The sequence below is a fragment of the Pan paniscus genome, chromosome 12, assembly GCF_029289425.2.
Source record: "Pan paniscus chromosome 12, NHGRI_mPanPan1-v2.0_pri, whole genome shotgun sequence".
Classification (NCBI taxonomy): domain Eukaryota; kingdom Metazoa; phylum Chordata; class Mammalia; order Primates; family Hominidae; genus Pan; species Pan paniscus.
In genome coordinates, this window is record NC_073261.2 from 75,325,271 (window position 1) to 75,341,112 (window position 15,842).

The window sequence follows — 15,842 nt, forward strand, 5'->3', positions numbered from 1 at the left end:
CCCCGCCCAATCACTACTAAACCCCGGAGAAGTGGAATCTCCATACAGCTTTCCATGGGTCTAGCAGGGGCCTGGGCATGCTCAGTAGGCTACGTGGTTCTCTGGTTCGTGTTCGTTCGCTCGTTCTCTCTCTCTCTCTCTCTCTCTTTTTCTTTCTTTCCGATGGGGAAGAGAGGGTGGAGACAAGTTAGAAGCGCTTGCGGAAGGTCCCCGCCCCCAGGATCAGGCTCCCCCTGCAAGGGGACGATGCAAAGGTAAAAGCACCTCGCTCCGCAGCATCCAGACCTGGAGGGGCTGCGACCACGGGCCGAGCCCACCCATTCCCCAGCCAAAGGACGGGCCCGCCGCTCTCCATGGTACTGCGGAGAGCTCAGCTCCGCCCTTCTCTTTCAGAAGGACAGCACCCGGCGTCACGTAACCCAGCCTTCTCAGGCTCCACCACCGCCTTTTCCTTCCCAGCTCTTTCCCTCTCCTCCCCCTCCTCCTCCTTCTCCTCCTCCTCCTCCTCCTGCTCCCCTCCGTTGCCTGTTCTCCCCTCCCGCACTCCTGGAGATAGACGCTCAAGCCTGACGCCTCTGAAAAGGCAGCAGCAGTCGCCTTATCCATAGACCTCAGGAAATTCGCTTTGACCGATGCATGCTTCAGGCTCTGGCTCGAGCTAAGGGGAATAACCGGGCAGGTAAAGAAGCTCAATTTGGGTTGGGGGGAGGGGATGGGGCGAGGCAAGCTGAAGAAGGATATCTTTCCCCATTGTAACTGAGCCAGGATCTGCCACAAATACACAGGGAAAGATGGGTGGTGGGAGGGTGGAGGAGTGTAGATCTTGGTTGTTTTGCATGAAGCCTTTTAAATAGATGGCAAGAAGAGATGGTGGAACTGGGGTAGTAACTTAAAGGCTGAATGCAGTGATTTATTAGCAAAAGAAAGAAAAGAAGAGACAGGCTAGATATCAAAGCAATAAAATATCTCTCCATATATTTCTTTCCCTACCTCATCAGCCCCACACTGTGCCCATCGTTAATTTGTGCAGTAGACCCTGAGCTCCAAGAAACTGCACTGGTATTAGAGATGGAGCTTAGAGACTGGGCGGGAAAGCCAGAGAGAATTTTGGCTGTGCATTGGTATTGAGAGACTTTGCAAAAGCCAGGGGTGAAATAATAAGCACTTCTAAAATTTCTCTCAGAGATTTCATGTTCATGAAGATATATATATATATATATATATATTGAAGGATGCATGGAAAGGTATAGGTGTGTATGTGTGTGTCATATCAGAAACATTAAAATATGCAACTGCAGCCGATGAGCGTACTGTATTGATCCTCCTAGTGACTTGGGATGAATTTGATTCTAGAAATGAAAGAAAAGATTAATGATGCTGTTAGTCTGCTTTTGAATTAGAGCGCTTCTTCTTTTGGCTGCAGTAAGGATGTTTTTCAGATCCCTTTATTTCATCCTCTAATTTGTGAACTGGCCAGGTCTTTCCGGCACCTAGAGAGAATCCTCTTTTCTCCATATAAATACAGATACTCGCTCACATACAATGAGCTTCCTCCAAGAACTGGGAAAACCAGTTAACCTCCCTGTGATAAGAATGTATATATATCTATATGTACATATGTATTGCTCTAGGGTTTTTCTCTCTTCCACCATCCCTTAAAATTGTCAAAGTGTGCATTAGTGGAGGAGGGCAGGAGGGACGGGAGAAAAAAGGTTATGTGATCAATGTAACATTAATTAATACAATAATTGGCTCCAACAGAGTTACACACACAAGAAAAAAAAAGGTTTTCTAACACATGAGCTTGAGAAAGTGTTCAAAGCACTACTCTTGATCATGATATTCCAGATTTATTTTGCAAATGACTGAAAATTTAGCAGATTCCTGAGTCCACTTAAAATATGAAAGTATACTGAATAATATGCTATTTCAGATGATTTGACGAGCCTCTTTCCTTGGGTTTGATATAGGAGGAGACAAGATATGACTGGTGATTGCTGATGGTGTGGAATGTATCAGCTATAATAAATAAGCAACTGAGATTTTTATTTCCTTTTGCTAGTGGGCAGTGTGTATGTGCGCACACCCGCAGTGTGTGTGTGTGTGTGTGTGTGTGTGTGTGTTGAAAGAGAGAGAACCAGTCATCAATTTCATCTGGGAGGAACTTGAAGTGGGATACCCTAGCTTGGTGGCTCTCAGCTGACACCTGTAGGGATTGCTCTGTACTGAAGAGAAATGCTCTCAGCTCCCCCCATGGAGAAGCAGCAGCACAATGCGGTGCCATAAATTACTGCTAGTTTCAGCTTGTAAGGGAAAAAAAGTGTTAATTGGGTAGTGAGCTTCTACATCCAGACAATAAATTTGGGGTGTGTGTGTGTGCATGTGTGTATGGTGTATATATATTGCAGTGTGTGTGTTTGCAAGAGGTGGGGAATATAAGAAATAGTGAGAAAAATAATGCACTTTCTTGACATGAACAGATTATACATTTGTAATTTTTTTCAAAAGGTAAGAGTTATTTTTTGGTTAAAAAATGACTTAGGAAAAAATCAGTGTTTATGATTTCTGTACCATTTCAAGAACCTGTCAGATTAGAGTTGAATAAAGAGAAGTGATTTAATAGTATAGTGAGTGATTCAAAGGTACGGTTTTAAATTCTAGCATCCTGGAGCCATTGCAGCTGAGATGACATACATGCCAACAGCTCTTCTCACCACACAAATTGTGAGGGCTGACAGCAAGATACAGACTTCAGGAGGAGTTAGATCTACACTTTCAGGCAAAATATTAAATACTTTATGCACCTTTAGAGAAGTTAATATTAGGGCAATTGAGACAATGCCAAAAACATAAATCTGGCTCCAATTAGTGGTTTTCTTTTACAACAGATTATTCATTAATATAAAGGAGAACTATACTTGTGTGAAATTTTGCAAGAGACTATCAAGAAACCATCAATATTCCTTCTAAGAAAAATAAAATGGCAGGAATGCTATACAAGTCTAAGCTGGCAGCTTCCTGCCAACAGTTTAATCTAATTTGCCAATTGTAAAATCTCTTAACTGAGATTTGAATAGGTTGTATTTTTACTGTCCGCAGAACAAGCACACAACATAGGTAGAAATCCTTAAAAGCATTTGTTCTCTCCTCACATATTTAAAAAATTAAACTATCTTGTGAAAAGAAAAAGATAACCATAATCAAATTTCTCTTTAAAACTTCGGGTTACCAACTAACAGTTATAATAAACTACAAGGGTGTCATGGCTGACTGTAAAAGTGTCATATTAACTATTAGAAAATGTTAGGACTTACTTGTAGTGAGGATAACAAAAGCTCTATACAAGAAGGTGAACTCTTTGCCTTACTAATAGGACCAGGTCTACACTTGTGTTATGAGCTGAATAATGATTTATATAATACTATATTGACTTTAGACCTTAATTTTGACTTTAATTCTCTGCAGATGTCTGAGTCCTTAAAAAAGACAAGATAAAACCAAAATGCATCACCAACACACAACCAATTGATGTGCTGGCATCTTAGCTTGGCCCTGCAGAGGCAGAGAGAAAAGAAGAGGAGCTGTTGCGATTTCCACATCTAACAGCTTCTGGCTATTTCGCAACTGCTGGGTTTGAGTCCTACTGTTGCCGTGGCTGAAAAGAGAAGTAAAATCCAACTTGTGAGACCATGCACAAGGAATTAGGCTTTGGCTGCAGCGGTGCTGAAGCCCATGCTATGACAGAAGAAGCAGGCCTTTGAAGCTATCCTCGGGTTAAGAAGTGGTGCCCTAAAGAGGCAAGCATCCCTTTCTCCGTTCTGCTTTAAGACCCCACATCTGAAGGAGACAGACTTGAGGCATTCACAAGCATCCAAGGATACTGGCTCACTGCTGGCTTCCTGTACTTTCTTGAGAAAAGTGTTTTCTTTTTACTGACTCTCACTGCTTCCTTTTGGCCTGGTACCACTGATGGAACCTGGCAGATAATGGGATTTGAGGAGTTAAGTATCTGTTGACACTACAGATACTCTTAAATTAGTTAATCAGACTCAAATGGGTCAGTGCTTTCCCTTGATCTTTTGTTGAAGCCTTTTCCAGAACGTTGCCTCCAAAGTGCATCCTCCCTTTGGTCTGGAAGTTCTGTGGCTACCCTGTACCACTGGGGTCAACGTTTTCCAGTTGGAAGAGGACTACAGGGAGAGAGGGCGGGGTTATTGGAAGAAGAAGAAGAAGAAAAGAACTAGATAAAGGAGGGCACATCCCTCTCACTCCCGCCTTTCTCCTTACCTTTCTGTCTCTCGGGACCCTTATTTCTTCGTCACGGTGTCCAGGACCATTTTGACCCTGTCGGCCCCGGCACCCCCCCGCCGCACCCCAGCCCCGAGCATGGGGACGGCGCTGCTCCAGCGCGGGGGCTGTTTTGTTCTGTGCCTCTCGCTGCTGCTCCTGGGCTGCTGGGCGGAGCTGGGCAGCGGGCTGGAGTTTCCGGGCGCCGAGGGCCAATGGACGCGCTTCCCCAAGTGGAACGCCTGCTGCGAGAGCGAGATGAGCTTCCAGCTCAAGACGCGCAGCGCCCGCGGCCTCGTGCTCTACTTCGACGACGAGGGCTTCTGCGACTTCCTGGAGCTGATTCTGACGCGCGGCGGCCGCCTGCAGCTCAGCTTCTCCATCTTCTGCGCTGAGCCTGCGACGCTCCTGGCCGACACGCCGGTTAACGACGGCGCCTGGCACAGCGTGCGCATCCGCCGCCAGTTCCGCAACACCACGCTCTTCATCGACCAGGTGGAGGCCAAGTGGGTGGAGGTCAAGTCCAAGCGCAGGGACATGACGGTGTTCAGCGGCCTTTTCGTCGGGGGGCTGCCCCCGGAACTGCGCGCCGCGGCGCTCAAGCTCACCCTGGCCTCGGTGAGGGAGCGAGAGCCCTTCAAGGGGTGGATTCGTGACGTGAGGGTCAACTCCTCGCAGGCCCTGCCCGTGGACAGCGGCGAGGTGAAGCTGGACGATGAGCCGCCCAACAGCGGCGGGGGAAGCCCGTGCGAGGCGGGCGAGGAGGGCGAGGGCGGGGTGTGCCTCAACGGAGGTGTGTGCTCCGTGGTGGACGACCAGGCCGTGTGCGACTGCTCGCGAACCGGCTTCCGCGGCAAGGACTGCAGCCAAGGTAAGGCCCGACGCCCGACCCACGGGGGCCGGGGCCTGGGCGGGGCGCGGGGAGGAGGGGACCGGGCTGGTGCATGGGGTCTTCCTAATCTTGCCAAACGTGTGGCAGTTCGCTTCGAGGGAAGGACCTTGTTTCTGGGGGCCTCTCTACCTTACCACCTCCACAGCTTCTCCCTTGACATCCTCCTAAGGATTGGCAGCCCCCATATCCAAGTTTGAGTTCCTTCTGGAGACCTTTCTACCAACACTACTCCCTTCCAAGTGGCAAATACAATGGCCTCTTCTTATTCCTCGGGTTCTTTGGCAGGTTGGGCCCTATATTGGGCCGCGGCCCACCTCTATGACCACTGTACTTGTCTCTACCACTTCTAAATCTGTAACACACAGACTTTGCCCTTAAGATGCAAACAAGCATCTAGAAGATTGGGCATGTGTTTGATGAGAAATGAAGCACAGGAGAGGTATACCACGGCCGTGGTTGAGAATCCCCACGTGGTTCTGGTCACTCGTGGTAAAGGACGAGAAAGACAGGGTTCACGGGCAGTGCTCTGCCTTTTGCAGATAGAGCGGTAAAAACCTGCTTTTCGTTGTGGAAAAAGGGAAAGAGAGGATGTGAAGAGTTTCTTCATTAGCAGGAGGCTTTTTGGAATAATGTTGGTTTCCACTGTTATATCCAAGTCCAACGTTTGTCAAATTTAAGTAAAATTTTGTCATTTATGCGGTTTCTTGAAGTGTGAGGTCAGCTGACGTTTAAAAATGTTAGAGATTAAATAAGATTTCTTAATTAACAAATGCCTTATAAAGAGAAATACAGTAGTAGAGAAATTTAGATGTTGCTGGATTGGGAAGCTTCTGCAGACTAATAAACAGGGATGCATGTAAGGGATTGCAAGAGATTTTCTAAGGATATTCGGCTAATGACATTTATCTGGGTAGTAGAGGCCAAGTTGTAATTTCTGTGGTTCTTGGGGCTTAAAACAGTGTGGCATTAAACTACAAAAGTCATACCTAAGTTCTGTTTTCTCCTCTTTAGAAATAAAATTCGGTCTTCAGTGTGTTTTGCCGGTGCTGTTACATGACAATGACCAAGGAAAATACGGTTGTATAAATACAGCAAAGCCTCTAACAGAAAGTGAGTGGTGTGAAAAAGACGAATCAGTGGCTAAGTAGGAGATGTCAGGATTTAAAGTAGATAGCTTATGGGTCAAAGCAAGGCAATCAACACATGGATAAATGGCATTTGTGGCTGAAATGGGTGAAAAAAGGTGAATTATTAAATCTGATTTCGAAAGCTATAGGGACAAAAGCTCTGTGTGGCTGCGTTTTATTGTATAATGTCTTTGTTTTTTGCTGACACTGCTAAGGGGAACTAGCCTTTGTAAATCTTATTAGAGTTGGCAGTTCTCTCTCACTTGACTTTAAGAGAAATGAAGACTTGATAAGATTTGTAATTGTTTAAACAGCAAGGAGAGTTAGTTAGGAAGAAAAAAAACTGGTCTTTAGGAGACTTCTGTAGCCTTCACAGGATTAGGAGGAGGGGAAGAAAGAAAGGGCTATTTTGTTGCGCTCTGTCTTCATGTGGGTTTTTGTATTTCATTATATTTTGGCTTAGGTAATTATAGAAAACTGTGTATTCCATGGCCTATACAGCACTTCAGCTTTAACAGTACATTTCTATGGTTATGAGAGCAGGCTTTACAGTTATGTTTTACAAAATAAAAAAGATAATTTTTTTCTTCTAGCAAATCTACTTGTGAATCATGAATAATATGCTAGGTAGATATGATAATTTCCATACTGTAATTTGAAGTTGCATACTTTTGCACTGATTAATAGAAACAAATTTTAAAATGAACATTATTTTATGGGAAAATTGTCTTAAGTATCCTAATGGCACTTTAAAATACAGAGAAGGCAATTTAATGAAGGACCCATGAAATGTAGCTTCCTTCCTTAAATTAGGAAACAAATATGACACAATGACAGCTTGTACTGTGTGGGAGGGTGTTTTAAATGAAAATTTTTATTTTTCTATGCATTTTTAATGTAGGGATTCAGAGATCATGCATAATCAGGAACAGTTAAGAGTGGAAAAAGTAATTTGTTAAAGAGAAGCAGAATTAGATGTATCTGAAATGCATTTTATTTTGCAAATGGATAGCTCTTTCTATAAGATAAAGAATTTGGAATTACCAAGATGCATAATTGAACAGTGTAGTGCCTGGTACATAGGATAATTCAACTCAGAATAGCAAATCCATTAGGATTCTTCTGAAGCATTGAGTCACTTTGAAAATTTGAACTGAAAATGGAGTGCAAAAGATCACCACTAAACGTAGAAGGAAAACAAAAGGTTGGATTCTTTTGAGTATCACAGAATTGGGAGATGGAGTGATAAAGGCAGAGTCAGTCTTCCTAGAAGGATTGGCTCCATTTTGCTTGTTTTCCCTATTTCATGTGTGTCAAGTGACTATTGAATAATTAATTGAGAATGGATGACTCTCCCAATACAGATCATGTATTAATGGCTAGGGATAGATGATTTCTATTCAGATGAAATATCAACAAAGCTCTGCCTGTAGCCAGTATTTACATTGTCTGCCATGTTCTTCATAAAAACTAATTTTAAAATCAATAAGTTCACTTCATTAAGAGAAAATTTAGGGAAAAAAACAGACAAGTAAATATTAAACATAAATTCAGTTTATCTCTGGTCCAAACTATAATACTTTTAAAATTTTAACACCATTTAGCTGCCTTCATATTTAAAATACAATAAGAACTACTAAAAAGTAAGACTATAATAAGATAATAAAAATATTATCTCTCCCCCAACCTCCAGCCAAGAGTGCCTTGAAACAACTTATGCACCTATGAATTTCCAGAATATTTTTATTGAATGAGCTCAATTTCATCCTGGCTTTGTGTTTGAGCCTAGCAAGTTTTATTTATTTATGTATTGTTAGAGAATCCAGGAAAGGTTATGTGTGATGACCAGGTTAGTGGCAGAACCTGGGTAAGAGCATAAACACTTTTATTTGTTCCCAAGCCCTTTTTCTTGACGTCTGGCAAATAAGATTTCCAGTTCATTCGGGTTGAGATTATTTTCAGGTTCAGGTGTTATTCAAGGGAAAAAAAAACGTAAAAATGGCTGATAGAACAAAACTAATTTATGCATCACTTATGTTCTTTGACCCTGAGCATCAGCCTCAGAACTCAACTAAGCAAAAATGTCACCTTTCCTGAGTGATGAATGCTTACAGGGTACATAGCTTTTTTATATTCATTTCATCTAAGTGCCTGGACCGTTGATATGGTCTCATCTAAATGACCTTGAACATTATTTCTACTTAAGAGCACTCATAGATCCCTAGCAACTTGAAAGAATTAGTGAATTTCATAGCTATCCAGTTTAAAAACAAGAATAACAAGGATAATCAATAAGAAATTAAGTTATAATTCTCATGATTTCCAGATCCCCAGGTCTCGTGCATTTTAGAGTCATGTATATTAAAATCCCACATTGGACTGTTTTCACTTTTTTTTTGCATGTTCTCTATTTAAATGGCCATAAACATGTATGGCTTATGCTTCCTGATTGTTTAATGTCACTGAACATGTCAGTATGATACATGTGACTTAAGAAAGCTCCTGCTTTCCATTACTTTGTGAATGTGACCAGATAGGCAACCACATTCACTCATTCATTCATTTGTTCATTCATTCGTTTATTAATTTCTTTATTCAGCAAGTACTGATTGTTTTGTGTACCAGAGTACTAGGCTTAAGCAATAAAATGGTAGTGCAGAAATAATTATTACTTTCATAGACCTCATATTCTAGTGAGAAGGCATATTGACTTTAAAAAAATGAAGCTTAAAACTGTGGTATGTATTTTGAAGGATGGGTGCATGATACTATGAAAACTTAAAATAGTGTCAGCTGACGTAATAAAAAGTGATTATTAAACTGAAATCTGAAAAAGTGAGAAAAAATTAACCAAATTAAGGCAGAGGAAAAGTATTAATCAGGTAAAGCCCAGAGGAACAGAATTCTGATGCAGGAGATGACACAGCATGTGCCACTGAGAGAATGCCTTAAGCATGGAGCTCTAACTCCCTACTCGAGAGGAGTGGGGTCGGGCAGTGCACAACCTTCTGGACCATGTCAAGTATTTTTGTCTTTACTGTAAAAGTGATAAAATAGTAATGCAAAGAGTGTAGTGTGGATGGTAGGGAGGAAGATGGCATTATCACATTTATATTTCCAAAATGTCACTCTAGCTACAGTGTAGAGAACAGATTGAAAGGGGGCCAGGGAGAAAGAGGAAACATTATTTTCTGTTTGTCAGTCAACATCATTTGTTAAGCACCCACAGTAAGCTGTAGATTAAACTAGGGGAAAAATACAATTCTTTCTTGAAGGAAGTTAAAGTCATCATGGGTTTGGTTAGGTGTTGAAATGTAAGGCCATTGATTGTTCAGAACACTTTGGTTCTACCTGTGAAAAGCATTACCTGAACCCTTTATGTGGATTGTACTGTGGTTTCCTGCAGATACACCCATTGACTTTATGGGTCTTTGGAACCCAGTGGCAGTGCCACACTTTATAGCATACCCCAAGTACAGTGCCATACTTTATAGTATACCCCCAAGTACATGTTCTACTGACAAAATATATTTGTTGTTTGAATCAACATTGTAACTACTACAATAAAGGAAAATATTTTGTAGGTGCTTGTAATCTTTGTAAGATTGTTTTCATTTAAGAAGTTATTATATAAGTAGATAGTGGTTAAAAATGATTCAGAGATTTTGCCAGAGTTTTGTTTGAAGTCTGCCATTGTAGGAAAAGGTGGGTGTTGAGAAGGCTCTGAGTCACAGAAACTCATCAATAGTTTTGATCTAGAGGAAGCATTCTGGGAAACTCTTAAAGTATGACAGTGAAAGGCATCTGTTTATTAAAAAGTTTATTTTGACTATGAGGTAATAATCAATACTGAGTTACTATTCTAAAATGCCACAAATAAAGTCAAATATATTATTTTGAGATTTTGTTTTCCTATTCTGAGATGCAGTTGTAGTGTAGAGGTTAAATTATACAGACTCTTGGGCCAGACTGCCTGGTTTCAAGTGGCAAACTCAAACTTTCTATTCCTCAATTGTGTTATCTGTGAAATTGGGATGGGAATACTGCTTACTTCTTAGTGCTCTTAAGAAAATGAAGCAGGTGACTTCATGTGAATCTCTTAGATTAGTGCCTGGCACATAGTAAGCATTTTGTAAGTGTCCACGTGTTACTTTTGTTACTATTACCTCACTCACTATTTCCACCGACACTATTTTTTTTAGGGGTACTTTCAAGCAAAATTTAAATGTATAGAACTTCTTCTTTCTTGTCTAAAAGGAATTTTAGTATAATAATGATCCATTACCTGCCTAAAGTTTCAGTTTATAAAGACAACGAGCCTCTGTTTCTGTTGTATGCAGCTGTGTTCTAATGTTACCCATGTCTAGCTGTTACTCAAAATATGTTAAAAAATCACATTCTGAGAATTTTGTGATTTAGTAAGCACTTAACACAAAAGTATATGTAGAAACTATGCTTTCACTTTCCACATAAACTAATACCTGTATTCCATCCCAATTTTATATTTAAGCAGTGATTTTTACTATATTAATAGCTTATTGAAGATACCATTTACTTTGACGTTTATAGTACGTTGTCTATCAAATAGGAAAAGTTTTAATAGTTTTAGTATAAAAAAGATTTATTGAATTTATAACTTGTCTTTGAGACTCTCTTATACATTAAAGTTATTTACACATATGCTGCAGATAAGATAGGTAATATATTTGGCTTTAAAAGTTCAAGCAAGCGGTTATTTTAGTTATCATATGTAGGTTATATTTTTCAGCATAAAATTGTGTATATATATATGTATACATGTCACTGATATGTTCAGTTTTGGGTATCATTAAATGTGAATTAAATTGATTACTAAAAGTATAGTTATCCTGATAGAAAGAACTGGCACTGTATAATATTTCTGTCATTCTTAGCTACATTATGAAAACCAGGACTCTGAGACACATTAGTACCTGAAAATAGTCGTTGACCACATTCTATACTCCTTCCTCAGCTACACTGGTTGCAGAATTAACTCCTATAAATATGTACTGAAAATTAGGCCTTACAATAGATATTCAGGTTTCATTTTATTATGGGGTTAATAAACCTATTAGAAGTTGCTGTGCAAACTGTGCTCTCAAAAAGTATATAAGCTATTTGATGTAATTCAGAATAAATTATTTTTACATTTTTTAAAGTTTTTTGGTTTATTAAAAAAACAGTATGCAAAAATCTTATACTTTTTTTGTTGTGTACTTCTCTATAATTTTGTGGCCCAGTTCCTTTTCTTTTATTCATCATTCATAAGTATACGAATAGGTAAATTTACACGGCCTTTGCTGAATACGTAAATCTTAAAATGTTCTAATTAGCTTTGGAAAACAAAATTTTGGCCAGTTGCTTTAGAGCTGTTCAGAAAATTGCAAGGCTTTTTGTTTTCTCTCCTGAGCATGGATTCCATGTAGTTCTACTTGAATACTGGAATGGGTACCATGCTCTCTCAGATTCCTTTCTTGCCACATGATTATTTGTATTTTGTGTGTAAACAGAACATGGTTTGGAATCTGAAGAACTAAGTTCCAGGTGGGACTTTACATCTTAACAAATGTTAAAAGTAAAATAACACCATCAATGTTCTGTTTCATTTTCTAAGGTTGCGAATTGGGAAACCACCTAATCAGACTACTAATATATTGTGAACTAATGCCAACCTACTTCACAGATTGTTTGCGAGTAGATAATAGATACACACTCTTTCAAAGCTTAAAAATTTGTGGGAGATATTAAATGGTAGCAGGTAGATTGCTGTAGGACGTTGTGAATGCTAATAGTATTATAAAAATGTGAATCATATTTCTTTACATCTACTTTGGGGTCATTTTAAATGTATTTTAGATCATTTATGCCCAGAAGTATGCATCAGATTTGGTAGAGTTCTCTTATTATTATGCTTTAAAATATGGATTTTATGACAAGCTAAGTAAAGAGGACATTGTTTCCCTTATTCCGCTTGGGTAAAATTTAAACAAATAAAATAAGTGCTTTAAGGCAGCAGTTATATGAGTGCATACGATATAATTCTGTTTATATGAAGTTTAAAACAGATACAACTAATCTATGATGATAGAGGTCGGGATAAAGGTACCTTTTAGTGGTCTTGACTAGAAGAGGACAAAACAATGGAGCATTGGGCGTGATATGGGTGGTGGTTACATTTGTAAAGATTCACTGAACTATATACCTAAAATGTATATGCTTTACTCTATGTAAACTCTCCCTCAACTTAAAAAAAAAAACCTTTCAAATTAAAACAGAAATGCTGTTCAGTGAATACCAATGCACTGAATATACAAAAAAGCTTAGTTACAAAGTAATCCTTAATGGAAATCTATATTGAAAAATGTTGAGTATAAAAGTCAAATATTTGTAACATATATCCAAAGAGTATTCCAGAGAGCAGACCTATTTATGAATAATTTTAAAAGTAAGCAGAGAAAGTACTCTGTTTTAAACACTGTATACAGTGTTTGAATTTGAATCATTTTCCACTTTTATGTTCTTTATAATGTTTAGAAATAAAACATAGGTTCTTATTTTACACTTGCATCCATGGAGCACAAATCCTACCAACACAATCAGGCAATGTAAGTTTTCCAATTAGAACAACTCAACTGCTGGAATTGTTAAGTAATTGAATGATGAGTATTTTGTAAGAGTTCAGTAAATACTTGAATGAGTAATTGGATATTGGAAAAGGCATTACCGGGTAGTTGAACCATAACTCTCATAGTATTTTCTAAATCTGCAAATATACATGATTTTCCCCAAAAATATTATACATTAAGTTATTTCAGAAAATGGACTAGATGCCTCTCCTTAAAGGTAAGGTCATAAGCACCTCTTGAATTTGAGAATAATTTAAAATCATTCTGTTAAAAATCACAGTAGTTTTTATTAAAATTACTATTTAGTGTTTTTCGAGTGAAAGGCATTATGCAGTGTACTTTGTCTATCTTATCTTATATAGTCTTACCATAGTCCTACTTGATAATTTTATAAAATATCGATTTTATCAGTGAGAAAACTGTGAGTTAGAAGAGATCACTTGCTAAAAGTTCAGTAGCTCGTAAATGGCAGAGCTGGGATTTGGGTCCAAGTATGCCCAATACCTTAGCAGGCAGCCCTGTCCATTGTATGACACAACTTGTATATTTCGCTTATCAAAGGGATGCTGGGCTGTTTGTTCACTAGTTTTCAGGTTGGTACTATTTTAAATGGCTGACTTATAATAAAGCAATCAGATTTGAGGGTTGTGGCAGACTCTTACATTTAGTGCTGCTTCCTACTGTCATGATAATAAAGAAAATGGAATAGCTTGTCAGAATTCATCACTCTTTGTTTTCATAACGCTTGTTTATTTGCTTCCTTTGTTAACCTTCTTTTCATATTCTACTTTATGGGTTGATTCTACTCTATCATAACCAGCAGTAAAGCCCCAAAATATTGCAACTAAATAATATTACAACAAATTTTTGTCCTTTTGATGAAAAACTTATTATTTTGGAAAACAAGCAACACAAAGTTTTCATCTCTTTCAGAGTTTGGATGATAAAATTATTGAAAATATCAACCTCTGTGGTGAGTCAGCACAAATATAAAGAACTAGCTCAGTCACATAAATAATGAGAGTTGCTGAGTTAGAATATGGTTCTGCTGAAAATCTAGATGATGGTACAGTGGGCACTTAATTGAAATGTCGTAATGAGAAGATAGTGCCTCTTTTTGGCTGAGCGAGTTTGGCTTCCCAACACATAGCTTGAAATTGAACTTAGGAGTGGTTCTTAGAGTTGGAAAGATGAATGCTCTGTACTATTTCAGGTATATGTGAGAAACTATTATTGGAAAGAAGTGGGAGGAAAATAAGTCTGACCTGGCAAGCCAAAGTGCTGACCTGGCCTCTTGTCTAGTTACTCACGCTCAAAACTGTCTGGACTGTAATTAGAAATGCACTGACACCACACTGCAGGAACAACTGCTACATCAAATAGTGCTTTCTTAGGTTGGTTCCCAGGAGGGATCTGGCAATCCAAAAGTTAAAAGAGGAGCTGCCAAGACGAACAGTTGCTTCACTAATATCCTGACATCAGAAGGGCTTTCTTCATTTAATTATAGACATAATGAATTCTGTGTGGGTTCTAATCCGTGATGGAAACACAACTGATGAGAGCTTAGGAGGTACTGTTGTTTGGGACCTCACAACGCCTGGCCCGTATATGGAAACAGCTAGGCTTAAGTGTTACTCAGACATTGCTAGATTCAGCAGAATCCACAGCCCCGTCCAGCGGAGGCAAGGAAATTAAAGACTCATGTTTTTTCTTCTAAGTAATGGTGTTCCTCTATAATTAAGCATGCCTTGACTCTCCTTAGGGAAATAGCTGGCATGGCAGCATATGACTATAGTTGTTGTGTGGAAGAAACCACTATACAGCTTAAGCTCTTTAACTTTGGTGAAAAATTGATTTATTTTCCAGCAAATAATGTAATTATTTATTTAAAATTATACGTGATGCTACAAATGTTAAATGTTTAATTTACTGAATTGAAAACATTCTAAATATAGGAAGTTACATATTGTATTTCACTACTCAAAAGCACAGTGAAATGTGTAAGAGTATACATTTATGAATGTCTGTTTAAAAAGTTCTGCCAACTTTCTAGGAAATAAGGTAATCCCAGTGCTTTGGGAGTACAAGTAGAGTCACTTGAGTCCAAGAGTACCAGACCAGGCGGGACAAAAAAGCGAGACCTCATTTCTAAAAAAAAAAAAAAAAAAAAAAAAAAAGCCAGATGTGGTGGCCATACGTGCATTGTAGTCCCAGCTAGTCAGGAGGCTGAAGTGTGAAGATTGCTTGATCCCAGGAGTTCTAGGAGGCAGTGGGCTATTATTGTGCCACTGCACTCCAGCCTGAGCAACCGAGCAAGACCCTATCTCTTAAAAGAAAAAAAAAAAAAGAATCCCAGAAACCTCTTTTATCAGAAAAGTTAGGGAACCGATACACATATTTGCTTTTGATATTTATTTATTTTTTTAAATTATACTTTAAGTTCTGGGATACATGGGCAGAGCACGCAGGTTTGTTACATAGGTATACACGTGCCATGGTGGTTTGCTGCACCTATCAATCCGTCATCTATATTAGGTATTTCTCCTAATGATATCCCTCCCCTAGACCCCCACCCCCTGACAGGCCCCAGTGTGTGCTGTTCCCCTCCCTGTGTCCATGTGTTCTTATTATTTAACTCCCAATTATTAGTGAGAACATGCAGGGCTTGGTTTTCTGTTCCTGTGTTATTTTGCTGAGAACGATGGTTTCCAGCTTCATCCATGTCCCTGCAAAGGACATGAACTCATCCTTTTTTATGACTGCATAGTATTCCATGGTATATATGTGCCACATTTTCTTTATCCAGTCTATCATTGATGGGCATTTGGGTTGGTTTCAAGTCTTTGCAATTGTGCATAGTGCTGCAATAAACATATATGTGCATGTGTC

General features: G+C 39.2%; 1 protein-coding gene across 43 annotated transcripts in view; it reads left to right on the plus strand.

Moving 5' to 3' along the window:
* Positions 1–278: 278 nt before the first annotated feature.
* NRXN1 (neurexin 1) overlaps positions 279–15,842 on the plus strand; it is a 1,114,986-nt gene continuing 1,099,422 nt past the window's right edge. For 14 of the 43 annotated variants that reach the window (XM_055107955.3, XM_034953106.4, XM_034953109.4 and 11 more), the window contains exon 1: positions 4,239–5,158. In XM_055107955.3, coding sequence (XP_054963930.1) covers positions 4,387–5,158 — 772 coding nt within the window. In that variant the 5' untranslated portion in view covers positions 4,239–4,386. Of the gene's footprint in view, positions 680–3,465; positions 5,159–15,842 lie in introns of those variants that run through there. The other 29 variants (XM_055107962.2, XM_055107965.2, XM_055107971.2 and 26 more) reach the window with 4 other exon arrangements.